Genomic DNA, 27,360 nt, shown 5'->3' on the forward strand with positions numbered 1-27,360 from the left:
GAGGCAATGTCTCCATCGCGCTATGATTGGATGTAAGTGGTTATGACTGGATATGATTGGTTTGTGCGTTAAATCCCGCCTCTTGTTGACGTGTGTGTTCTGCGCATAAGTTTGAATGAACAAATGATGCCGTCAATGTGAAGACTAATTGAAAAGTAAGTAAACAGATCACAGTTAGATATCACCGCTTTATGTCACGTCAAAATCAAACTTGAAATGGACTGAAAACATGATGACTGCAGGGGTTTTAGTGCAATCAGCTTGGTGAAATTAAAAATACAATTCGTGTCTGTGACAGACGGTGTTTACGGAGCATGACTGATGATCCAAAATAGCCTAAGATGACAATTAAAAAGAAAAACAGCAATACAAAAATAAAATATATTGTTTAAATTATTATTGCCTTTAGTTATTATTTTGGAATGAATGTGTTAATGCTTAAAACACTAACTTGATGAGATTGACTTGGTTTTGATAAATAGAACATTACATTGTTAATGTAAAATCACAAAATAGAATTGTCTTTGGTTTCTTTTTTTGATGTAATGTAAAGTAATGTTCATTTAACAACGCTAAGAGTAATGCATGAATTTACACTGATTCATAAATAAAAAAAAATGTGCCTCTCATTTCAGAGCACCACTGCATGCCACTGAAAGGGACACACACAAACACGGCGTGTTTTTGCTCACACCCAAATATTTGACAAGCTGTAATAAATGATCTGTGGGGGATTTTGAGCTGAAACTTCACAGACACATTCTGGAGACACCAGAGACTTTATTACATCTTGAGAAAGGAGCATTATAGGAGCATACTGTTTTGTTTTACGTTTTCTGAAATGTTACGATTACATATGCAAATGAGGTTATCTAATTAAATATGCACTCATTTGTATACATCCCCCCCCCTCCTCCCAAAAAAAAAAAAAAAATTATTATTTTTATTTTTTTATTTTTTTGAAACTGAAGCACTATGAACAGGCAGAAAAAAAACTGAAGAAGTGAGCTAAACTTTGTTTCCCACAGTAAAACATCAGTCATTCAGAGTAAAACTATGCAACACTCACTGTGCTCTCACACTCCACTGGTTCTGATCCTCTCAATCTGGTCCGCTCGGGTCGAAGCTCATGTCCTAATCAGGTGTGCACTCGCTTCACTGCTGCCTGCCTGTGTGCACAAACTCACCTGTACTGGGGGAGGGCGGGGCCAGACAAGCCCCTGAAGATGCAGCTGATTGGATGCAGGTGATGTGACTGACAAATGAGGAGGAGAATATTTTTAACTTTGAAGCTTTTAAAATGTGTGTGTGTGTGTGTGTGTGTGTGTGTGTGTGTGTGTGTGTGTGTGTGTGTGTGTGTGTGTTCACTCACATGGCTGAGCCAGCTGCAGCTCAGCGCAGGGGTTTGATTTTGGATCACCTAGAGTTGAACTTGATTTGATTATTTCGATTTGTTTAAAAGCTGCTTTCAGTATGTCTACAGAAGCAATAAGATGTAGATATGGTTGTACTTTTTTGAGGCTCAGTTTGTAATTTTACTTCTGTATTCAACTTATGAAGAAATTATAACTCCTCTCGCAGTTCAAAACACTTACGCTACGTCCTTCGCCTTCCCTATTCAACTAAAGGAAAATGGTCTTATAACTTGTTAAATATGGATATTTTTCTTACACAAATGCAGAAGGCCTTTATTAACCCCCCAGAGCCGTGTGGAGTAGGACTGCACAATTTATCGTGATTAAACCACACGTGATTTGGCAAAGGCTGCGATTATTTTATGCGCAGCTTGCCAGAGCTGTACATCTCTGTGATCAGTAGTAAAAGCTTCTCCATCTGAAAGCCAGAGGGTGCTCTCGTGCAGAAACCCTAAATATGCCCTGCAGTATTGTGAATAAAATATTGGCTCATGTGATTTGAAAGTCTGGTGACACTTTATTAAAGGGAACACATATAAACTATTAACTACGGCTTTTCCCTCAATAAACTCCTAATTTACTGCTTATTAATAGTTAGAAAGTTAGTTGTTAAGTTTAGGTATTATGTAGGATTGAGAATGTAGAATATGGTCATGCAGAATAAGGCATTAATATGTGCTTGATAAGTGCTAATAAATAGCCAATGTTCTAGTAATATGCATGATAATAAGCAACTAGTTAAATTACCCTAAAATAAAGTGTTACCGAAAGTCTTTAAATTTTCATTTTATTCAAATTTTAAAAAAACGTCCCAACATTTCCAGAATGTGGGTTGTACATAAATAAATCGCAGCATTTGCAGCCTCAGGATATTTATTAATATAACTCAGATTGAGTTCATCAGAAAGAAGAAAGTCATATACACCTAGGATGGCTTGAGGGTGAGTAAAGTTTGGGCTAATTTTCATTTCAAAGTAAAATGAACTAAAACTAAGCTTGTTTTCTCACTCAGAAGCACATGTATATTACTTGAATTGTCTACTCAAATACATATCATCTTTGAACAGGTAAATAGCAATATCAACAACGAAATCCAAAACAGAATAAAGTCTTATTTCCATCACATGTGTTCAAGAGAACAAAATCATCACTTCCTGGGAAATTGGCGCAAAATACCAGTAATAAAGATGAAGTTTCAGAACCACCGAATCAACATTTGTGACTGGTCTGCTGGTTAGTCCAGTTATCCAATCAAATTTATTCAGTAAATTTGTTTCCATTGTAGTTTATGCACGTCGTTTTATCAAATAGAAAATATCCACCTAATTTAAGTGTATAAGATTTTTATGCATGTTTCCATCCGGCATATTTTTAAGCAAAATCCCAAAATTCACATAAAAATAGGCGGATGGAAACACAGTTAATGTCTGCTGCTGTTAACGTTGTTTTATTTGTGTTGTTTCCCTGTAATGCGTCCAGTTTATGCTTTATACGTTTCAGCTCTCAGTGAATGTTCTGCCACATATTTAGCAGATAAACAAAAACGTTTAATTTTTCTGTAGTTTTCTAAAACTTTCAGATGCCTTTACCTTTCTGTTCTATAAACATGAACGCATCTATTCAGATCCTATTTGGCGCGTTCACACTGCAGTTGAATACGGATTCACTCCACTTCTGACTGCAGTGTGTTTGGTGCTTCTGCTGAGATCTAGATTGAGCTCTCGCTTTAGGGTTCTGGATGGAGGAACCTTGTTGATCCAGAAGAGCAGAGCGTTCTCCCAGCTCCTGCCGGGCCCGAACTGACCCGTCTCCTTCGACATCTTGACCCGACCCACCGTTTCCATGGTGCTCAGCGACATCAGCGAATCAATGACGGCCAGATGGGCCCCCTGCAACCAATCAGAGAAGATACACACATCTGTCTGGTTTCACACTCAGGCTACGTTCAGACTGTCAGTCCAAATCCGATTTCAAATCTGAGGTCAGCTCTCACTGAAACACAGCAGCTCACGCCAGCGCTTTCACTGATCTCATCTCAAAGACAGATCTGGACAGATTTCTGGGTTACCACAAAACAAACCCTGACAACAGATCGTTATCCTCTAAATTATTTGCGAGAAGAAAGGGAGTGTGAATTGACTGAATGCTAAACCCTTTATACTGCGGCATGAGCCACTGATGAGGTAGATTACAGTCGATTCATTGATGTTATCATTTACATTATATGAATCAGCTTGCAGAGTGAGAAAGTATTAGTCTCATTGTGTCATTACCCAGGTGCCCTTAATATACCATGCCAGACCGCCACCCAATGGACAAATAATTGCATTAAAATGGCTCCTACAGAACAGATGAAAGCTGTTTGTAAAGCTAGCTGAAGTGCAAATATCCTGCTTTTCCTCTCACTTTTCGCTCTGGACTCCTCAACTTGCAGGAGGGACTCACTGCAGGAGGGACACCTACACTAACACGATTCATCCTGTAGAGGGCGCTTCACACTAGAAAACTACAGTCCAGGGAATATAGACTTCTATGCACCTTTAGCTGCTCACTGGAAGTTTTATGACAACATTCTATGTAAAAAAAAATAAATAAATAAACATTATACAAATGCATTTAAATTATTAAAAATTTAATTTAATGAAAACATTTCAAGCATATAAAACTATCATTAACAGTAGGTAGAAAAACATAGTCAACATAATATTTTCAGTTAATATCTTCAGTAACGTGGCGATACAAAAGCAAATTTTTAAATTTAGCAAACAACATACTTGAATACACTATTTTTCGCAATGGTGTTTGACAGCTGTCTATATTCCACCAGCGTAATCACATTTTTGTGATTTTAGCATGTAAACAAAGCATTCTAGTGCACTCTGAAAATAAAATAAATGGAAAAGACAACATTTGCGTCAAGTAAAAAAAACAAAACCATCACACCACAGATCGAAACACCTTGAGGGACATCTCTGGTCTCACTCCAGTCTATGGGAAAGTAGCCCATTTTCGATTCTTGTGACATTTTAATGCTTGCAATTTCACCCGGTCGTATTTTTAGGTGTGCCAGCTGCCACTGTGGCTACGCTGGTGCAATATTTTTATATGTTCCTCAAACATTTAGGGCCTTCGGCATCAAGAAATGTCAAAATCCCTGATCTAGAATAAACTTATCTAGAGTTGACAATAACTGCAGATGAGCATCAGCAGGACTGTGTGAACGTTCACTGTAAACATGAGCTCAATCACACAAACTGAAGTGACACGAGAATTCAGCTGTAAAATGCAGATTAACCTGTTCCAGATGAAGTGAAACACACACACAGTTCTCATTAGTCGACAGTCGTTACTTTTACTGATAATCAGAGACACTATCAGTAAGAGTTTAGATTTATTAGCTCTGGTGTTTCGCCGTTATTTACTCAGAGAAACTGACACACGGACAGCGGGACGGAGGGTACAGGACACTCACACACAAACAGTGAAGAAACGCTTGTTTAATCATCTATTCTAGCCGTTGTTCTGAATGATGATCTAATGAAGCTGTATTCAAGTGCTGTTCCTCATGTTTTAGCCTCAGAAGACGTTTATCATGTGTGTTTACGTGTAACCCTGTGTTTGTGTCTGTCTTCCCCTCAGAGTCAGTCCAGCTGGAATGGGCGGATCCTCCTCAAAGACTCATCTGTTCGGATCCGGAGCTGACGCGAGATCCGTCATGTCCTGGGCGGGACTCCAGAGGGCGATCTCTCTGCAGAAGAAGAAGAGGAAGAAGAAGAGGAAGAAAAAGGGGTCCACGCTGCCTTTGGCTACGCTGTCGCTCGGCAACAGGAGAAGAGCATCTCTGTCTCCAAAGAGACTGTTGCTAGGCGACGGCAAGAGGATGTCAGCGCTGCAGAAGAGATTCTCCAAAAGTTGAATTACAACCGGAAATAATCATTTTCAATGCGTGAATCAAAGCGTGCAAAGATTGTTTTACTTCCACGGCTAACAAATTTATGTTCTAAAAAGGTTGAGGGAACAGTGATTCACAAACGTTAAAATGGGCTGTTGTCGTGATTACAACATTAATGTTAATATGGTATGGCGGAAGCTAGATATTTTCCTTTGTAACTTGTTAAATATGGATATTTTTTAACACAAACGCATCATTATAAAGCTCAGATGCGTCAGGATATTTATTAATATTTCTCCGAAAGTCTAGGATGGCTTGAGGGTGAGTAAAGCTTGGGCTAATTTTCATTTGAAAGTGAACTAATCCTTTAACCCTTTCACTCATGGAGGTCAGAACAGTGGAGAGCTATCAGAAAGCCATTTTCTTGCGTATGCATGGGCTTTTAATGGCATAATCGCAGATCAACCCCTAGAGTGGACTGTAGCGCATCATCCCATACACTGGCAAGCTGTTGTATGTGGAATATTTTTCTCTCCAAACCAAGATCAGCGATGCCAAGTTGCTCCGGAATATCCATCCATTCCGGTAAAAATGTTGCAGCATCATTTAACATCTAAGCAGTCATCTCATTGTTACATTTATATTTTTTTGTAAGTAGTATTGATTTTATATTGGGAGCAAATTGTGATTAATCATCCGGCCACTAAATTGGACATCATGCATCACTAGCTATATTTCAGCTGCAGTTCATACTATTACTGTGACTGTTGTTCTTGAAAATACTTCATCTGCAGAAACTCTCTGGGTTGTAAATGAATGTATTTGTGTTATCAGAATGTAATTTGAAGTTCAAAAAAGTAATCTGAATAAGTAATGCATGTTACTTGTGTCAAGAGATATGGAGTGTTTTCTTCCAAACAATTTGATAAAGATTTTAATTATAAGATATAATAAAAAGCAGAACACTTGGGTCATACATGAGTTTACATGAGGTTTCAAACACACATCCTGTGGGCTCAAGTGTAGCGTGTACCACATCCTGTGAAGATGGCGGACTGTTGTGCGTAAAAGCCAAAAATTATGAGTTAGAAATCTGATAAAATGTACCAAAAAAATGTGTGTATTGCTAAAGCCATTGACACAAACAGGAAATGGACTGAAGCAAGTAAATAAGGTGATAGACGCAACAGCAATTGACGCAGGAAGGTAATATGTTAATCCAAGTAGTAGCAACATGTACGTAAATATGAGATAATGTGCATCAAAAATGAAAACAGATCTGATGAAGAAAGAGAACAAGCAAGCAGCAAGCGGAAGCCAACGCCAGACCACAATCCTCTGAACTTCAAAGCAGACACGTGGTTTTCTTAGAGAAGAACATATACTGAGTAGAGAAGAGGGTAAGCTTTAAAATGTAATTGTTTATTCTGGACCATGGATCTTCCAGTATTTAGCTTTTGCCTTTCAAGAAATAGTAAAATGAGAACGAGGACTCAAACTCTGACAGGATTGTCTCAGTCTGTTTATTGTTGTAGAGTGAGAATCCATTTGGGGTATCAGAAGTGACTGTCTGAAAAAAGATAGATTTTTATTAAGATATCATAAGATTTAAGTCGACTAAATCTACAGTAAAATCTAATTCAGTTAAATTGTAATGCAATAAGCATTTCTCTAACAGTACACAGATCCTATACACTGATATAGGCACATCTGATATTCCCCAAACTGTTTATGTTCACCCAACTGTACTTCGCTCGCCAAAGCAGATGGTTTTTGACTGTTCAAGTGCAAAAAAACAAGCTTGACCCGTGTTGGGTCAAATTAAGCCGCAGGCTCCACTCTTGGTTTTAGTGTTTATGTCTTTTAGTTTTAATGTGTCAAATAATGTTCTTAGTCTTTCCTTCCTGTGACAGAAGATACAGTAGTTTACTACACATTAAATAGAAATTAAGTTAAATACAGTTTGTGTAAACAAAATAACAATAATGACCAGGAAAAAAAAATAATTATAAACCATCCCGAAATACACCGTGACTCGTATTCTGAAATGTCTGCAGTCTGCACTGTAGCAGGCTTCTCATGAGGGAGATAAATATGCATTCTTACAACCGCCTAAAACATACTATAATATAAACATCGTGTAGTAAACATTGTCATTATTCATCAACATTAGCTTATCAGCAATCGCTTGGCATAAATGTGCATTAATTGCGAGTCAGTCTGAAGTGCTGCTGATGAGCCTGTAGAGGGCGCAACAGCGCCGCGTTTCCCGCGGTCAGATCAGCGCGTTACACTTCAAATGTGCGCATCTTCCACACAGGACAGCAGTCCTGACTCGATATCTTCCCAAATCGTCCCTCTCTTTCATTTTCGTCTTGTTTTTATTCGTTGACGAAAATTAGAGTAGATTTTAGTCGTAGTTGTAGTCATTCAAAATGCGGTTTTATTTAGTAATTTCGTTTTCGTCTGTTAAAAAATGTCTGATTATGTAATGCATGTTACTTGCAATGCATTACTTGTATCAAAAAAGTAATTTGATTATGTAATGATGTTGCTTGTATCAAAAAGTAATCCAATTATGTAATACGTTGCTTGTTACATCAAAAAGTAATTTGATTATGTAATAATGTTGCTTGTAATACATTGCTTTACTTATTACATCAATAATCTGATTACATAATACATGTTACTTGTAATGCATTACTTGTATTAAAAAAGTAATCCAATTATGTAATGCGTGTTACTTGTATCAAAAAGTAATCCAATTATGTTATGCATGTTACTTGTATCAAAAAGTAATCTGATTATGTAACGCGTGTTACTTGTATCAAAAAGTAATCTGATTATGTAATGCGTTACTTGTATCAAAAAGTAATCCGATTATGTAATGCATGTTACTTGTAATGCATTACTTGTATTAAAAAAGTAATCCAATTATGTAATGTGTGTTACTTGTATCAAAAAGTAATCCAATTATGTTATGCATGTTACTTGCATCAAAAAGTAATCTGATTATGTAATGCGTTGCTTGTTACATCAAAAAGTAATTTGATTATGTAATGATGTTGCTTGTAATACATTGCTTTATTACATCAATAATCTGATTACATAATACATGTTACTTGCAATGCATTACTTGTCAAAAAAGTAATCCAATTATGTAATGCATGTTACTTGTATCAAAAAGTAATCTGATTATGTAATGCGTGTTACTTGTATCAAAAAGTAATCTGATTATGTAATGCGTTACTTGTATCAAAAAGTAATCTGATTATGTAATGCATGTTACTTGCCTCAAAAAATAATCCGATTATGTAATGCGTTACTTGTATCAAAAAGTAATCTGATTATGTAATGCATGTTACTTGTAATGCATTACTTGTATTAAAAAAGTAATCCAATTATGTAATGCGTGTTACTTGTATCAAAAAGTAATCCAATTATGTTATGCATGTTACTTGCATCAAAAAGTAATCTGATTATGTAATGCATGTTACTTGTATCAAAAAGTAATCTGATTATGTAATGCGTGTTACTTGTATCAAAAAGTAATCCAATTATGTTATGCATGTTACTTGTATCAAAAAGTAATCTGATTATGTAATGCATGTTACTTGTATCAAAAAGTAATCTGATTATGTAATGCGTTGCTTGTTACATCAAAAAGTAATTTGATTATGTAATGATGTTGCTTGTAATACATTGCTTTATTTATAACATCAATAAAGTAATCTGATTACGTGACACTTGTAATGCATTGTTTTAGTTTTCACGTTATATGATTTATAGCATAAAAAAATATATTAAATCATTTATATAAAATTATTTATAATAAAATCATATTTTGATTACTGTGTTATAACTGTATTATGTTTAATACAGTATATTCTCAGTTAAAAGCAAAATTGCATACTGTCCAATCAAGGGGACATCTGAAAATCTCTAAGTGCGTAAAAGTGTAAAAAAAAAAAAAAAAAAAAAAAAAAAAGTCAATTTATTCATGAAAGGGTTAATGTTTAGGTTAAAAGAACGTTCTATAAATTATATTCTAAGAACAGTTTAACATTTAGATACCTTTTACCAAACGTTTCCTGCTAGCTGGGTCGGACCAATGAGATTGACTGTGGGTGGGGCTCCCAGCTGGTTCACACAAGGTGTAACTCACTTCAAATGGGAGCATGTGAGAAATTACTGATCTTTTTAATGATTTATTTGAAACGAGTCCTGTGAGGGAGGATCTGGAAGTTCGTTCAGCTCTCCACATGCTCTGAGCCAGTGCAGAAACAGCAGGAGTCGAGTAATTAATGTTTCACTGCAGTAAATTACTCCTGCTGTCCTATCACAAACGTGATATTAATAACTTGGACTAAATAAAACAGTGATAACGTCATCTTCTGATAGCGAATGTGGGTCAGACAGATAAACGCATCTGCAGTGCCGGTTCTCTGTTTTATTTCTACCTCACAGAGTCCAGCTCCTACATGAAAGTTCAGTTCAACACACTCATTCTGGCATCGTTCACTTTTCCTCAATCATGTCAATCCGCTTTCTTCAGTGGAACACAAAAGATTGAAATGAGAGAGCAGCAGCTGCAGGAGTGTGTGGAAATGACAGCATGTTCGTTTTTGGCTGAACTGTCCCTTTAAGAGTGTGGAATCAGCTGTTTACCTCATTCCTGAACACTCTGATATCATCAGCTACTTCACCCAGATCCAGAGGAGCTCCAGCTGAACCTGCTCAACGCGTCTCATGACTGCTGTTACTGAACTGAACGTTCATGTATTAACTTTGACTCATCTTCATTAGATCTGTTCTGAATGAGTCCCAATTAAACTCGATTCTGAAAAGAGCACAACCCTGCACACTCCTGCAGGTACTGAAAATTGGTTTTGGTACACAATTAATGTTCAAATCCAGTCACGCATTTAAAAAAAAATCAAAGACAAAAACAATATTTACAGTCATTCATTCACAGTTTGTTCTCAAACACACACAGTCTCTTCATCTGATCGGCAGCTCATTCAGCAGGATGGATCGGTTCTTCTCGTTCCTCAGCTCTCAGAGGAGTCCAGCATCTTCTCTCCTTCCTTCAGCACCACCTGTCCTCCGTTAGCCTGTCCGTCGCCTCCACCACGAGCCCTGCGAGCCTGAGACACAGAGAGCCAACAAAACACTGGGCTGCAAATAACTGTAAGATGACCTCACCCAAGAAGACCCGTGAGAGAAGAAGTGCTTATGGTCACAGATCAGAGAGAATCAATCAATCCCAGACTGCTTTAAAGAGTTAGAATCAACCAATCAGAGATGATCTGCCGGTCTAAACGCAGGAGACGCTCCGACTGAACATCAAGCAGATCACAGACAGAAGCCGCTTCAGGAAGCACGTTTATTAATCAAACCCATTTACGTACAACATCAGGAGACATTATCAGTGTTAGGGATCAGTAGACGGAGTGAGCGAGGACACACGGACACTTCAGCGTCTGTTTGGATTATTATCTGTCCAACATCAGAAACAGCCAATCAGAACGCAAGACCAAGATATCCGTGTGTGCGTCTCATTGGTCCATTACAAACAGATGATCAATTCAGAACACACGACTGACAGAAACAAAACTCTTAAAATACAACCGATGAAACCTTAGAAAAGACCCTCTTAAAAAACAGGGACATGTTGAATGTTGTTCGAGAGTTAAAGCAGGAAACACATCCTGGTTGGTTAGTACAGCATGTGCTGATCTAGAAACTCAACTGAAACCACCTGTGTGTGTGTGTGTGTGTGTGTGTGTGTGTGTGTGTGTGTGTGTGTGTGTGTGTGTGTGTGTGTGTGTGTGTGTGTGTGTGTGTGTGTGTGTGTGTGTGTGTGTGCGTGCGTGTCACACTGACACATGCAGATTCATAATTAACACACACACGCACACAGCAGTGAACGCTGCACATCTGTTAGCCAGAAACACAACCGCAACATTACAAAGACGTTAGATGAACATTCACAAATGTGTGCGTCATTCACACACACACACACACACACACAGGATCGTTTAGTGAGAAGACAAAAACAGTGATGAAGAAAAACCCCAACCGGCTCAGTGATTGCGTGCAGAAAGTGTGACGCCTGTAAACACTCTGAATCACATGATCGAACCGATTAGTGAGTGTTATTTTTTTCCAACGGATGGAGAATCTCAGAGAAAATCAGCTGGTTAAGATGTTAGCGATCAAGTGATTATGGAGCAAGCAAATCTACATACGACCCAAGACTCCTGCAGCACACGCCGTCTCCGCTGTGCACAACAGACAAGAGAAGACCATTAGACACACCTCAACACACCTCAACACACCTCAACACACCTCAACATCCACACACACACACCATCAAGTCTTCAGAAAGTACCTAGTTTAAATGAGCACTGGTTTCCTGTCACTAACCAGCTGGGACGGACACAGACACCGCGACTGGCGTGTTTCTAGCTCGCAGGCACGTGAGGTTTAGTTTGTTAGGCGTAGAGCGATTAAATTAGAATTCTATCTCTAAGTGGTTAAACTAGTTTATGTTAGTTAGCTTCTCTATTTGCAGTTAGTGAATGAGTTTTTACAAATGACAAAGCAAAGCTAGAATGCCCCTTTACAAGGAAAATACACACAAACATTTAATAGCAACAGCACAATATTTTTTACATATTTCACTGCAAAACAGAAATGATTTTATTAGTTATTTTATGTTACAAACATCTAAACATTCTTAAATCAAGATTTATTTACTGGAGAAGCAAAATGACAGTCATGTTTTTAAATTTATTAAAATGAAGTGAGTTTTTGCTTAAAACAAGAACCCCAATGACATTTATGGAAGCTTGTTTAAAAGATAATCGTGACTTTCTCACAATTCTGACTTTTCTCTTGCAATATGAAGTTTACATCTAACAATTCTGAGTTTCTCGCAATTGCAACTTTTTTCTAGCAATTGCAAGGAAAAAAAGTCAGAATTGCAATTATTTATTATTATTTATTTTGTGGCGGAAACAAGTTTCCATAGATATTTGTAATTTAAGCACAAACATTTTAATACATTTTTCAGAAACATCCCAAGTCAATTCTTAGGAAGAGGATTAGGGCCAAGCAATAATAGCAAAAAATAAAACCATCTCAAGAAAAAAACTTGTTAAATTTCGAGAAAATTCGAGATAAAATGTTGAGAATAAAGTCAAAAAATCGTTAAATTATGAGAACAAATTCGTTAAATTACGAATTCTCATAATTTAACGACTTTTTTCTCGTAATTTAATGACTTCATTCTCAACATTTTATTTCGACTTTTTCTCGAAATTTAACGAGTTTAATCTTGAGATGGTTTTATTCTCAACATTTTATTTAGACTTTTTTCTCAAAATTTAATGATTTTTTCTCAAAATGTAACAAGTTTTGTCCCGAAATTTAACAACTTTAATCTCAAGATGGTTTTATTTTTTTATTATTGCTTGGCCCTAATCCTCTTCCATACATTTCTCTTCTCCACTAAATGTAAGAATGTTTAGATATTTGTACTGAAAATAACAAAACGACTGCAGAAGAACTCTTTTTGTCGCGTTTATAGCGTAACCGCTGTGTAATTCACTCTATCACATGAAAGCGTGTCTGTCGGACGTGAGTTCACGTGCTAAAGCGGCCGCTTGAGTGGCGGTTTGACGCTGGCGTGGTGATTGCTGTTGTGGGTCCCGTCGCTCTCAGAGAGTACCTCTTGCTCGAGGGTGTTGAAGCGGACGCCCGAGTGTTCGCCCGTCTGTTGGGACCTCCGGCACGGGTAACAGAGGATGCGTTTGAAGGTGTCACGCATGTCCTTGTCGCGGTAGGAGTAGATGATGGGGTTCATGAAGGAGTTGCACTCGGCCAGCACCAGGAAGAACTTCTCGTACGTCAGGACGTTGCAGGTTTCACAGAGACCGTCCAGCAGAAGCAGAACCAGACCCGGCGTCCAACACACCACGAAACATCCTGCCAGAGAGAGCACAAGGGAACTCGTTTATGTTTGCTGAGAGCGACAAAATGGAAACGGATAGGATTGTGCGGAACGCCCTTATATGGAGATGCATTGGGCGTGTTTTATGCAAATTGTCTATTTAAATCTACGCAAATTTAGAGTATTTAATTCATTAACATGAGAACAAGGAATCACATTTTTCTGTGTTCTACAGTGCATATAAATATAATAATATAATTATTAATAAAATAAACCAGTATTTCTGTTATTTTTTCAGTGATTGTTATTTTCCTGTTTATTACTGTGAAGCCGCTTTGAATCCATCTGTATTGAATAAAGTGCTGTAGAAATAAAGCTGACTTGACAATAGACGGCCAGAGGAGTGCTGTTGAAACTAAAATCTCTTCCACATTGTCGTTATAAATCTAAAGATGATCAGGCTTTTCCTGTAGCCGGGCGAAAACACTGGATCAATTTATGTTGTTTAAATGTGCTTTATAAATAAAAGCTCTGTTATGATGTTAGTGTTCAACAACAGCATTTAGACACTAACTAGACACCTTGTGTCTTGTTCACGTCCTTTAGACTAATGATCTCCGATTAATGTTCAGGAAGTATCTTAAGTGTGTGTGTGTGTGTGTTTATGGGATACTTCCAAGACGAGTTTTGAGTTTCCAGGAAGTTGGGCAGAATGTGTGTGTCAACATTCCCTGTATGCGAGCACGAGCGGGCGTGACGGACGGTCATTTGTCAGAACATGCACGTACTCGCCTCTCTCTCTCCCTCTGGGAGGGTGAAGTGACGAGAGAAAAGCAGAGCAGAAATGAGGCCGAGATAGTGAAAACATGCAGGTCCGGTTAGACGAGCCCGAACAGGCCTTCCTCCCCCAGATCCTCAGCATGTTTATGAAAGTCGACTGTGCTGCTGTGTGTTATTCTCCAGAAGAAGGGGAGTTTACTGAACACATTCAGACTATAAAGTGTAAAGTGTATAAAGTGTCTTCAGAGGAGCTCTGGATCTACAGCACCACGACAAAACAAAACGTTATCTTGTTAGTCTGAATTTATGTGACGATATAAACCGACTGGGCAGCAGTGTTTTCAACGTTTCCATCCTGAGGCCTTCAAGACTCAAGGCCTCTTCACACCAAGAGTGATAACTATAACCAGAACCAGATCTATAAAATAACTACAATTATAACAAAAAGTATAATATACAGCTATGGAAAAAATTAAGAGACCACTTAACATTGATTTCTGAACTTGGAGTGGTCTCAATTTTTTCCATAGCTGTATGTATATATATATATAATCTGTTGTAAGTTAGAAACGATTAGTCTACCCAATATCATGACGACAGTCTTCATGAGGTTGAACACTGTCTCCTTGTGTTTGACCTGAGAGGTGTGCTGGCTCATCCGGTGGTTCTTGCGCCGGACGTAGATGAAGATGCGTGTGTAGACGGCCACCATGACCGTGAAGGTCAGCAGGTTCAACACGGCCCAGAACACCAGGTAACTGCGGCTGTAGAGCGGCGCCATGTTGGAGCACTTCTGAATGTTGCACACGCAGTGCCATCCCATAGTGGGTACCAAACCCATCACTATGGCTATGACCCAGATGCCGATGATGAGCAGCACGACCCTGTGGTTGGTCATTTTACTGTGCAGCTGCATGGTGAAGATGGTCTGGTGTCGCTCCAGAGCGATGGCCATCAGATTAATCACTGACGCTGTCAGACTGGTGTCGATCAAACCCTAAAGGAGACACAAAGAATTTACACATGAGAGTCGCAACAAATACGACCGACATGAAGACGTTCATCCATAGTCCATCACCAAACTACTAGAGAACCTCAGAAAGGTCTTAAGAGGAACTCAAATCAATAAGATTTTAAGCAGCTGAATCTCGGAAGAGTTCCAGGTGTTATATGAAAGAATCCCTAAAATACAGACCAATGGGTCCAGGTCCAGGGAGATTAATACATTATTAATTTCTTGAACAACATCTGACCAGAATACCTTGATGACATGAATCCTTTTGGAGACCATTAAAAGGTTGAAAGCTAGTGGGTGTCCAGTTACTCGGACAGTTGAGAGCCATTACCTCGGGCTTTGTGTAGTTTATTCTGTAACCGGAGAAGCTGCCAAATTTATTAATTATTTGAATAATTCTATCAATGTAAAACTCAGGATTACTTAAATATAGTAGTATATCATCAGCACATAATGATATCTTGTGATTCTTTGAACCCACATTAATCCCTTCTATAGCAGTGTCTTCTCTAATGGCCTGAGCTAGAGACTCAATCACCAAAGCAAATAACTGCAGGGACATAGGGCAACCCTGCCTTGTTCCTCGGTTCAAAGGAAAGAATGGAGAGTGAATACCACAGGACAATATAGAGGCTTGCGGTGATGCATAGTCACCCATCTTGTAATATTGTTACCTAAATTAAATTTGTCTAAAACCCGGAAGAGATCAGGCCACTCTACCCTGTCAAATGCCTTCTCAGCATCAAGAGACACCACCAATGATCCACTTTCAGAATTAATGATATAGTAGCCTCTAACATTGATCGTGGCAAACTACCTGTGTCAAAAGTGTAAGACAGCATTTTAAGTAAAGAGGGAACTAGAAGATCTTTAAATTCTTTATAAAACTCTGATGTGAGCCCATAAGGCCCAGGTGCCCTATTGTTTCGCAAGGCTTTGACAGCATATTTAATTTCTTCCTCAGTTACAGGCTTATTTAGCATCTCTTTCTGTTCATCTGACACTCTGGGTATGTTTGGGACATTCAAAAAACTCTCCATATCAGATTCAAATAAAGAGTCTACCTCCGAACTGGAACAACTGGAAAGTTGTATTAATCTCCTTATTACTGTATACTATTTGTCCGAAGGGTTTTTCACATGTGGAATGAGAATTTGCTTTATGCCTCATCAAGTATCTGCTTGGCTTATTGCCGAATTCATAAAGACAAATGTTTAGCATACACAGCATTTACAGACATTCTAAACTCTATTGGTGTTAGACAACACGTGTCGGGACCCACTCATTGTCATAATCATACTTTAGATCTAATATTGTCACATGGAATCGATATTGATGCCGTTGAAATTCTGCAGCAGAGTGACAACATCTCAGATCATTATCTAGTCTTGTGTATACTACATTTAGTCAAAGAGGCTAAACTGCCTCCCTGCCATAAATATGGTAGAATCATCACTTCTACCACTAAAGATCGCTTTATAAATAATCTTCTTGATCAGTTTCATCGCCTTAGCATACCAGACAGCTTAGAAGACCTCAATGTTGCAACAGAAACTATTGCCTCTGTCTTTTCCAGCACATTAGATTCAGCCGCTCCTTTGTGCTTAAAAAAAAGATTAAGGAAATTAATCCAACGCCATTCTACAATGAACACACTCGGGCCCTAAAGGGAGCAGCCAGAAAAAAAAAAAAAATGGAGCACAGCTGGAAGACCTTAAAAACTGCTAGATCTGCCTATTTTTCAAAACTTGAAGAAAATAAACACAACCCTAGGTATTTATTTGATACAGTGGCTAAATTAACAAGAAATAAAGCTTCTGATGTCTCCAAAGAGCATAGCAGTAATGACTTTATGAACTTCTTTACTTGCAAGATTGATAATATTAGAGAGAAAATTATAACCATGCAACCGTCTACTACAGTATCGCATCAGACAATGCATTGTAGTGTCCCTGAGGAAAAATTCAATTAATTTACTGCTTTAGGAGAGGAAGAATTGTCTAAACTTGTTAAATCATCAAAATCAACCACATGTATGTTAGACCCTATACCGACTAAGCTATTAAAAGAAATGCTTCCAGAGGTCATAGATCCTCTTCTTAATATTGTTAATTCATCTTTATCGCTAGGATACGTACCAAAAACTTTTAAGCTGGCTATTATTAAACCTCTTATTAAAAAAACACAACTTGATCCTAAAGAATTAGTCAATTACAGGCCGATCTCAAATCTCACTTTTCTGTCAAAAATACTAGAAAAGGCAGTTTCATCGCAACTATGTTCCTTTTTAGAAAGAAATAATATCTGTGAGGATTTCCAGTCAGGATTTAGACCGTACCATAGTACTGAGACTGCTCTCATTAGAGTTACTAATGATTTGCTCTTATCATCAGATCGTGGTTGTATCTCTCTATTAGTGTTACTGGATCTTAGTGCTGCATTTGACACTATCGATCACAATATTCTCTTAAACAGACTTGAAAACTATGTTGGCATTAGTGGAATTGCATTGGCATGGTTCAAATCATACTTATCTGACCGTTATAAGTTTGTAGTAGTAAACAATGAGAAGTCATATCGATCACAAGTTAAATATGGAGTACCGCAAGGCTCAGTACTAGGACCGTTGCTTTTCACTCTGTACATGCTACCCTTAGGAGAGATAATTAGGAAGCATGGCATTAGTTTTCATTGTTACGCTGATGATACTCCGCTCTATATTTCTTCGCGCCCTGACGAAACTTACCAATTCACTAAATTAACAGAATGTATAGCTGATATAAAAAACTTGATGACCAGTAATTTCCTACTACTAAATTCAGAAAACAGATTCTAATTTTTGGACCAAAAACTTCTTCACGCAATAACCTAGAATATTGTCTAACACTTGATGGCTGTTAAGTCTTCGTCGTCATTAGGAACCTGGGTGTGCTCTTTGATACCTATTTTCATCTGTAAAACCACATTCTTCCATCTTAAAAATATATCTAAACTACGACATATGCTCTCAATGAAGAATGCAGAACAGTTAGTTCATGCGTTCATGACCTCAAGGTTAGATTACTGTAATGCTCTACTGGGTGTTTGTTCATCCCGCTTGATAAATAAACTACAGCTCGTACAAAATGCAGCAGCTAGAGTTCTTACTAGAACTAGGAAGTATGACCATATTAGCCCAGTTCTGTCATCACTGCATCTCTTTAACCTGGCATACACAACATTATTTTCAAATCCGTTAAAGGATTATTAGGATGCATAAATTAGGTCAGCCGGAACCGGGAACACTTCCTATAACACCAGATGTACTCGTTACATCAGAAGAAGAATGGCATGTACGCTAATATTAGTCTTTCTGTTTAATATTAGTGTTTCTGTTTGACATGACCACAACACAGCCCTGAAGTATCATCAGAGATTGAGTCAACTAGATTATTCATTGTGAAGGCCTCATCGACACGACAGCCAGTGCCACAGCTCCTCAACAAACCGTCCATACCGGCGTGATGAATACAATCCTCAACTGGATGGAACTGAAATAAATACTTTGATTGTTGTGATCCTATCAGACTTATGATAGCTACCTGAATCGTAACAAAGCACTGTTCGCCAGAGGAGAACTGGCCCCCCCGACTAAGCCTGTTTTTTTTTCTTCTCCAATTTAACACCTGATGTCACCTGTTGGAGTATGGGTTCCTTGCCGCTGTCGCCTTTGGCTTGCTTAGTTGTCACTTGACATTTGACTTGACGTTTGATATTCAACAGTGCTTTGATCTGCCTGCATTGACAATATTCTTTAAGAGCTGCTGTGCAGCCAAAATTATAAATCAGTTATCACTGTAAAGCTGCTTTGACACAATCTGCATTGTAAAAAGCGCTGTATAAATAAAGGTGACTTGACTTGACATGAGGGATTTGTCAAAGTAGCTCTGGAGTCAATTCTTTTGGGCAATGCAGAGAGTGACAATTCTAATCTGTAAAGCCTCAGATGGTTGGCATCATGCTCTTTTTGTAGTTTATTCAGTTCCTTTTCTAGATTTAATTGGACTTTCCTTTGTTCTTTTTTTTTGCAGCTACATATGAAATGATAATTTCCCAGAGGAGACCTGGAGACACATCTGTTTTATCATTGTCATTGAGAAACTGAACCGTTCTTTAGAATAATTCTTGAAATGAGGGTCCTTAATCAAATAGTTATTAAAATCGCCAATATCTTGGCTGTTGACTCTCGCTACTAAGAAATTCAAGATATACTGGAGCATGGTCTGAGATTACTATGTTGCCAATAGAGCAGGTCAAAACATTTTGTAGGGAGAAAGTTGGGATAAAAAAAAAAAAAAAAAAAAAAAATCTATCCTGGAAGAACTTTTATGGACTTTTGAGAAAAATGTGTATTCCCTGTCATTGGGAAGAAGAGCTCTCCATAGATCACTAAGACCAATTTCATTACAGTATTTACCTATTTTGAGTAAGAGAGGGCCACTACATGTGATTTGTCTAATCGAGGTACAGTGCAGCAGTTAGTCACCTGCGATTACAGAGGAAGCATGAAGCTAATTGGAAAATAAAGAGCAAATGTGTGTGAAAAGAGAGGTTCCATTACCAGGAGGGGCATGGACATTCAAACAGGATACTTGTTCTCCATATAAAACACCCTTAATCATTACATACCTCCCTGCATTGTCTCTTTGAATTTTGACCTGCAATAAAGGTAAATGCTTATGAACTAATATTGCCACTCCTCTGCTCCTACCCAGTCCCTTTGTAACTTCAGATGTTATAATTCCATTAAGTGTGTCTCTTGGAGGAAGGCTAAATGATAAAATTTGTTTTCGCTTTAATGGGACTATGGATGCCATGCACATTCCATGAACACATTTTTATAGATGCTTTACCTGATATTACTCAAAAAAAAAGAAAGAAAACAAAAGGAGTAACAACAGAACAAAATATGCAGAACTACCAACCCCCAAATAAACAGCCCACCTACCAACCCAACCCCACACCATCCCTTCCCCTCCCCACGGACATTGTATGCAACATGTCCATTAACCCTGTACATACCATTCACATAGTCAGACCACCTTGCTCCATATGTAGATATATTGTTAACTGCTCCCCAAAAAGAGATAAATGAAATAATAACAACAATATAGCTAGAAATATATAGCCCTAGTATACATGCACATACATAATATACATGTGAACTTTACACAGAGAAAACAAAGTGCAGAGACATAACCATAAAGGGGAGAGAAAAAAAAAGCAATACAAACACGCAAACCATCTTATGGCTAGGTATAATTACATGGAAGAGAGATACTGCCCAGTAATCTACCAATCCGCATTTATCAGCCTACACAGGTTACATAACTGAGGTCTTACAAAGTAATCTTGTCATCTCCCAACCTTCAGACTTCATCGCAAGTCAGAGTTGGTGAGAATTTTTCATGGTAGAACCCCATCGCTTCTCCCGGAGAGTCAAAAGTAAAGTGCTGGTCCTGAAACGTCACCTGCAGTCGTGCCAGAAACAGCAGCCACTATTTGACAGCTGCATTACGAACCTGCTTCTTCACATCAGCAAAAGCCATCCTTTTTTTGACAACCTCAAATGTAAACTGACTGTAAATGTAAATGTTTTCTGCAAAAGAGAAGGGGTTTAGTCTCTGGTGAGCTGATGAATCCGTTTTTAAATCTGGAAATGGTGTGCTCGAACTATCATTGGTTTCGGTGCTGGTATGCGATGAGTTCTAACTAAAGCTCAGTAACTAAAACTAACCCCTCTACTTTTGTCAAAAGGTGGTGCTATAGAGCCCGTCCACCACATCTGTTTCTAAAGCTTTGCCCATGTCTACTGGCTGACAACTGATGTGTGTGTCGACTTTCATGCAATTTAAAGGAACAACAACTATAAAGATAACTATAACGATAACTATAGATTATTTTAAGGACATGCTCCAGAGGCCCATTCTTCATGGATAACTCAGTTAATCTGGACATTGTTAGTATTGTTGATTCAGGATTGTTAGGTTCTTCAAAGCTCATCCTGGAGTTGCTGTCATAGCAAAAGGTCCATAAGTTCAAACCTTTTCAGGAGCAGCTTATTCCATGTAAACAGCACTAAATTACATCTTTTGATGCTTAAAGTCTGTCCCAGCCACTGCTACAAGAGTATCCTATTGAACCAAGGAAAATAAAATAATAAATGTATAATGCTGTGTAGTCTATCACAATATAGACAGATTTACTCAGAGATTTTTTCATGCTATGCCAATGAGGGAATAATCAGCTGTTTTTATTAATGCATGACTCAGTCTAACTGTACATCATTTATATAAGACTAACAATATTAAGTAATATGGGAATGGCTTGATTTATTTCATCATCCTCATCATGACAATAGAAGCTGAATGATATTGATGTCTCTTTTGCACAAAGCACCTGAGCTTCCCCAAATTCTCTGTTTTCTGTTTTAATCTCTTAATTTAATTTATAAAACTTTAAAGTCCCCCTGTTGTGAAAATCAGGTTTTTAATTTTGTTTATGTTGGTGTTTTAATATGCTTTCAGGCGAACCATGATGTGCAAATTCATGAGTCAACACCATTGCTGAATATTTTCACTCCTTTTCTCCTTAGAAGTCCAGTGTACCAAAGACAGCCTCCAACTGTGACGTCACAAACTACCTTGTAACCAATCACATCAACATGCCAGAGGACTTTAGCAGATCATTAACAGTGAACTAGCAGGGGAGTCTCGATAGAAGCCAGGTTATCCCGCTATATTTTTTGTTGATAAGAAAAATTGGGTAGAGTTAGCAATATAGCAGGTGAATTATGTATATGATGTATTAGTCGAGGTGGTATGTGGAAAATAATGTTCATTTTTTCATAAAAGTATGAAATTTGGTACACTTGTAGAGTTTTCAGCCATCGCAAACCTATTTCCGTGTTTAAAATATGACTTTGGCGTTCGGACGTAAACACGGAAGCACTGCAATGCCTTCACTGCGCCAGCTGTGTTCTCATCATTCTCATCTCTTCATAACATTAAGGTTGAACCACTGCAGTCACCTTGACTGTTTTATCGATGTCTTCAGTTTCTTTTTGGACCTTGACAGTGGTCGTTAAATTGCTGTCATGACATGAGGGTTAGGAATTAATGACAGAAATTTTATTTTGGGGTATACTAACCCTTTAAGAGTGGACTGGCTTGCCTGTGGAAGAGTTGACCACAAGGGTCTTCAATTACTTGGGTCCATCCAACCCCAGACTGAGATGGCATATTTGGTCCCACCTCAAATGTTTGTCCCCAAGTGTCCTCCTTGGTAGACTGTTCTTTTGAGGTGCTGCACCAGTGCATTCTTTAGATGGGGGATTGGTTTCTTTCATCTTCCTTACTTTGTGAACTCAAGACGAGCTTGATCGATGTTGAGTTGGCTGCTGGTGCAGTCATGGACGAGAATTGTGAAGTGTTTCATAATGGAAATCACATCCTCTGGAAGGTATCCCCTGCTGTCTTCTTTCCCTGTCTGGTTGCAAATGTACTTGTTATGTCAGAGCCGGTGAAGACATGGAGGTCCTTGGATTTGTCAGGACCCAGAGACTTGGCAGTCTAATGGGCAGGTATGCAAGTTCTTGCCAGTCCAAAATGCCACCCACATCTCCTCAATGTCAAGCTCTGACACGTGTAAAGGCTAGGACCACAACATCTGTGTCCACAGTACACAAGGTGATCTTTTTAAATCCTTTTATAGCAGATGGATTAGCATTCTTGTATCTGCCTCTTCATGTATGCAAAAGGCAATCGGATTTGATTGTTGTGCAGGCCAGTGTGCCATAAAAACTGAGGACTTTCTTGCTGTCACATGGTAAACCAGTTGTCAATGGTGACGAGCAGATTAGCAGACAGTCTTGATTCAGTGTACTGGTTGTAGGCCCATGTTATCAGGATGTGGAGACTACTGGCAGTTACAAATCCAAGGCCCTTCCTGTGTTCTATGCCTTCACTGGCTGTGACACAGAATCTGCATTTGCAACCAGGTGCAAGAATATAGCATGGGATACTTGGAATCCAGATGACAACAGAGGCCAAATCCCCCAACTAAGGATGTCCTGGTGCAGCACCTCAAAAAGAGCAGGGTACCAAGGAGAACACTGAGGACAAGCACTTGAGGTGGCAACAGATTGGGGTTGGTTGGACCCAAGCATTTGGAGCCCATTGTGGTCAACTCTTCCACAGCCAAGCCAGACCATCCTTGAACTCTTAAGCTGTGACTGCAAGAAAGGCTTGTGGTCAGCACTGCAAAAGTAAAAATGCTTCGTTACAGTGCACAGCTCTGTGTCAGTGTGGAGGAGACTGTGAAGAAGACTGAAGAATAGGTTCAACAACTACAAATTAATCAAACAAATGTGTTTCAGAAATAGTTTTTTTTTTTTTTTTTTTTTAAGTAAACCTTTGTTTGATATACTTAAGCTATGTTGCTATGGTCATATTGAACATTCTACCCTTTACAGTGTTATGATGAACTAAATGTCTTTCTCCACTGATGTTCTGAGTTGTTCAAAGCGTTTCTAAGGATGCAGATTGTTAGAAAGCAGCTGTCCGACTCGGATATGACGAACAGGAACATGTAATATTAGCAACACATTATTAGCTGACTAATAATGTAGTCAAGCAAAAGGTTAATCATATGAATTACCGTTAAGTGTCTGACGTTGTAAAGAGCAATACCACTGTGCAGCGTTTACCTCAGTAAGTTGAGTAAAAGTTGACCGAGCTGGTGTGAGTAAGTAGAGGCGGTGCTAATTTGCATATTAATGGATGACTACAGGGGGGACTTTAATAATTTGAACAATTGTTTCAAAATGTAATCAAATCAAAATATAACAATTCCTTTACAAATTACAATATCCATTCAACAAATATAAATGCTTCCTCTTACACAGCTTCATTGGTGTGTCAAACACCTGAATCTCTGTGCAGTTTCTATTGCTAAACCAGTCATGGTTACTCTATTCAGCACCAACATTACTCATTAAACACCAATCCCAGACACTCCCAAACCGCAGCCTTACCTGTCGGACAAACCACTGATATATGGACAGCTTGATGGTCCAGGGGCCAGTGTGGAACATCAGGTACAGGTAGGAGATGCCGGAGAACAGATCCGCGGCCGCCAGGTTTCCCAGCAGATAGTATATGGGGTAATGAAACCTGCGGTTCATGAAGATGGCCATCATGACCAGGATGTTGGCGAAGATCACAAAAAAACAAACAAGCAGTCCCATGGAAACCACCACAACGTCTTTCGTCCGCCATGTGTCACTGATGTTCTTCTTGCTGAGATTGTAGAAGAAAGTTATAGACTCGTTGTAGTGGCAATCCATCGTGGTGGACAGCGATTGGGCCGTGGAAGACAGCAGAGTGGGTGATTGGATGAGATCTGATAGGTGGGAGTGAAGGGGAGGGGCCTTCGAGTGTCAGAGGTCATTCATGGAGGCATGGAGCAGTGAACCTTCAGTCTGAATAATCGGATCTACTGTGACAGAGGAAAAATACAAGGAGTGAATATTATTCAGGTTTTTAAGTCACCAGTCATGTCATATATCAGGTTGGGTGAAGTGATTCACAGTCAAATCAAAAAAATGTCAAGTCACCATTCATGCAACAAATCTCAGGAAAAGATATGAAATTATAATTTGCATAAAGGCAATGAACATTCTTTTAAATGGATTATGCATCTGGATGTTTTACCTATAAGTTGTTGTTGTTTTCATTGATTAGTCTTGCTGTAATACAATGATTTATTTTCCCTTTGTCATTTAAATCGGCATAAATTAAAGAAAAAAAGAAGAAAAAGAATCCCCAACTCTTTTTCTTCACATTAGTGAGATTTTGGGATTAAAAGAAAATGAAATTGAACAGTTTTTTATTAACATTATTTTCATTTTCAAGCCAGATTATGCACCTGGATGTTTTAGTGTTGAGTTAATGATGATTTAACCATAATACAAAAAGATTTATTTTTACTTTATTATATACTTTTAATTAAAAAGGCAAAAACATTATGATATACATGAACAATTTTATTTTTATCTTTTTATATTATAACAATTTTATATTATAATTTGCATCAGGAAAATTAGTTATTAAAGAATATTATGTATTTGAATTAGAGCTGCACGATTCTGGATAAAGTGAGAATCGTGATTTGTTTGTTTCAAATAGAGATCACGATTCTCCCACGATTCTGAATATACAACCAAACAAAACAACATGTAATTTACTAGAGGTTCTGATGAAACAAATTGCTGACTGTAATTGCTGGAAAATGTTTGAATTAATCATTTAAAAAATGGTTTTGAATTAATTCAATGACTCATTACTAAATACTTGTTTCATTGCTGGATGAATCATTTTTTTTTGAACAAATCTTTAGAATGAACGATTCAATGACAAATTAATTTAACAGTCACTTGTTGCTACCTAGTGGAATTAGATGTAATTGATACAACCGTTATTTGACGTGCCAAGTTCGTTTCAAAAGGTAGTTTGCTCTGTTTTGATTGCTATAGACATCAGCGTTTATATACTAACTTAAAACTTATATGTCAGTACTTCTGTGATAATGTAAATATTTGTAACAGAAATAACTAATGTGCAATCCAAAACTGCTCTCTCTGGCTCTGTCAGCACAAACACTGATCTGAACGTTCCGGTGTTATTAGGGTTAATAGACGCGGGATAATCGTTGTCATTAATAAAGTAGGATGCTGGAATCGAGATCGCAATCTTTTTACGATTAATTGTGCATCTCTAATTTGAATCATTTTATTATAATTTGCAAGAAGAAAAAGAACAGTTTTATGAACATTAAGTTTTATTTGACATTTTCGTGACAAATTAACATTTGTGAGTCAGATTACCATAACGCATTTGGATGGTTTAATGCACTACATTAAAACCATGATATACGTCTTTATTTGAAATAAGATCTTCACATTACCGTAATGAGAATGAACTTTTTGTACTACAGTAAATTTCATGAAAACTCAAATATGTGTTTTTCTATTTGATTTTTACATTTCCTGACAGTTTTGTTAGATTCACTGAGCCTCAAAACTGCACGTCACACACAACTAGCAACAAATAAATGTAATAAACTGAACACAAAACCACACGAGATCATCCGTCCATCCAACACTCTCTCACCAGAGTAACCCGACCGCCGCACAAAACCAGAAAAACATTTCCCACTGAGAGCAGCCCGACTGCACTTCAACCAATCACAGCCTGTGTATCAGCTCAAACGCGTGCTGATTGGACGCCGCAGCTGTCAATCATGTGCCAGAGCAGAAGGTTTCCAGTAACTCACCGTTATTATCTCACAAACCTCCAAATCAACTCACACAAGGACAAACATCCTCTTCATTGGGTATAAAACTGTGGTCATATGAAACCATCTGTCCCCGTGTATTTTCCGTCAGCTCAGGAAATATACTACAAACAGACTAAACTGGAAAAAAAAAGCTGATTTTATCACACAGAAGTCACTAATCGCTACTATATAACCCTACTAACATCCAGGACACTAAGCCAAATGTTAGAGACAACGTTTCGCAATTGTACATTCATATCTTAAAAATGAATGTATCAAAAGACGGATTCCACAGCGAGGCCACAGAACAACAATTTCTTTCAGTGAACAGGTCTTAGGAAAGGCAAGGCAAGTTTATTTATACAGCACATTTTACACAATGATAATTCAAAGTGCTTTACATAGAAAGGGAATTAAAACAATCATAAAATAATTACAACAGATGCATAAGAAAAAAAAAATAACGATAAAAGCAGAGAATAAAAATGATTAAAATGAGTCATTAAAATGAATTAAAATAAAAAAAAAATATTATACATAGATAAGATGAAATGCAATCCGTCAGATGTACAGTGGCACGGGGCTCAGTACACAGCTAAACATATGTTTTTGAGTCTGGATTTAAATGTGAATCCCTTCTTAAAAGAACCATTTTTTTTCTTAGTAAGAACATCTGTTTTTAAAAACCTAAAGAAACCTTTTCTGCTGTAAAGAAGCTTTTGTGCAAAGGAAAGTTAAGTAACATTTCTTATAAAACATACTACAACTTTCTTTTATTTACAACTTAGTGTATTTCACTATCAAGGGAACAGGTCAAAGGTCGAGTCAAGAGTTATTTTCTGGGTTATTTTAGATATAATAATACATACCAGTGTTATTATCGTTAACTAAAACTATTAAAAACATTTCTGTTCGCTGAAATAAA

At 37.9% G+C, this 27,360-nt stretch overlaps 1 protein-coding gene across 8 annotated transcripts in view; it reads right to left on the bottom strand.

Annotated features, from left to right (window-relative positions):
• The window catches only part of LOC137032003 (lysophosphatidic acid receptor 2-like), a 33,370-nt gene that overhangs the window by 1,953 nt on the left and 4,057 nt on the right, over positions 1–27,360 (bottom strand). Inside the window, exons 2-7 of one of the 8 annotated variants that reach the window (XR_010896637.1) lie at positions 24,133–24,593; positions 14,627–15,041; positions 13,043–13,299; positions 3,164–3,304; positions 1,373–1,420; positions 1,070–1,255 (exon numbers count right to left, since the gene is read on the bottom strand). Coding sequence is in view for 3 of the 8 variants with exons in the window: in XM_067403434.1 (XP_067259535.1) it covers positions 3,056–3,304; positions 13,043–13,299; positions 14,627–15,041; positions 24,133–24,444 (1,233 nt within the window). In the remaining 5 variants the exon portion in view is untranslated. Of the gene's footprint in view, positions 1–1,069; positions 1,256–1,303; positions 3,305–9,298; positions 10,455–11,558; positions 11,592–13,042; positions 13,300–14,626; positions 15,042–24,132; positions 24,597–27,360 lie in introns of those variants that run through there. The other 7 variants (XR_010896636.1, XR_010896640.1, XR_010896639.1 and 4 more) reach the window with 7 other exon arrangements.

The sequence above is a fragment of the Chanodichthys erythropterus genome, chromosome 12, assembly GCF_024489055.1.
Source record: "Chanodichthys erythropterus isolate Z2021 chromosome 12, ASM2448905v1, whole genome shotgun sequence".
NCBI lineage: Eukaryota > Metazoa > Chordata > Actinopteri > Cypriniformes > Xenocyprididae > Chanodichthys > Chanodichthys erythropterus.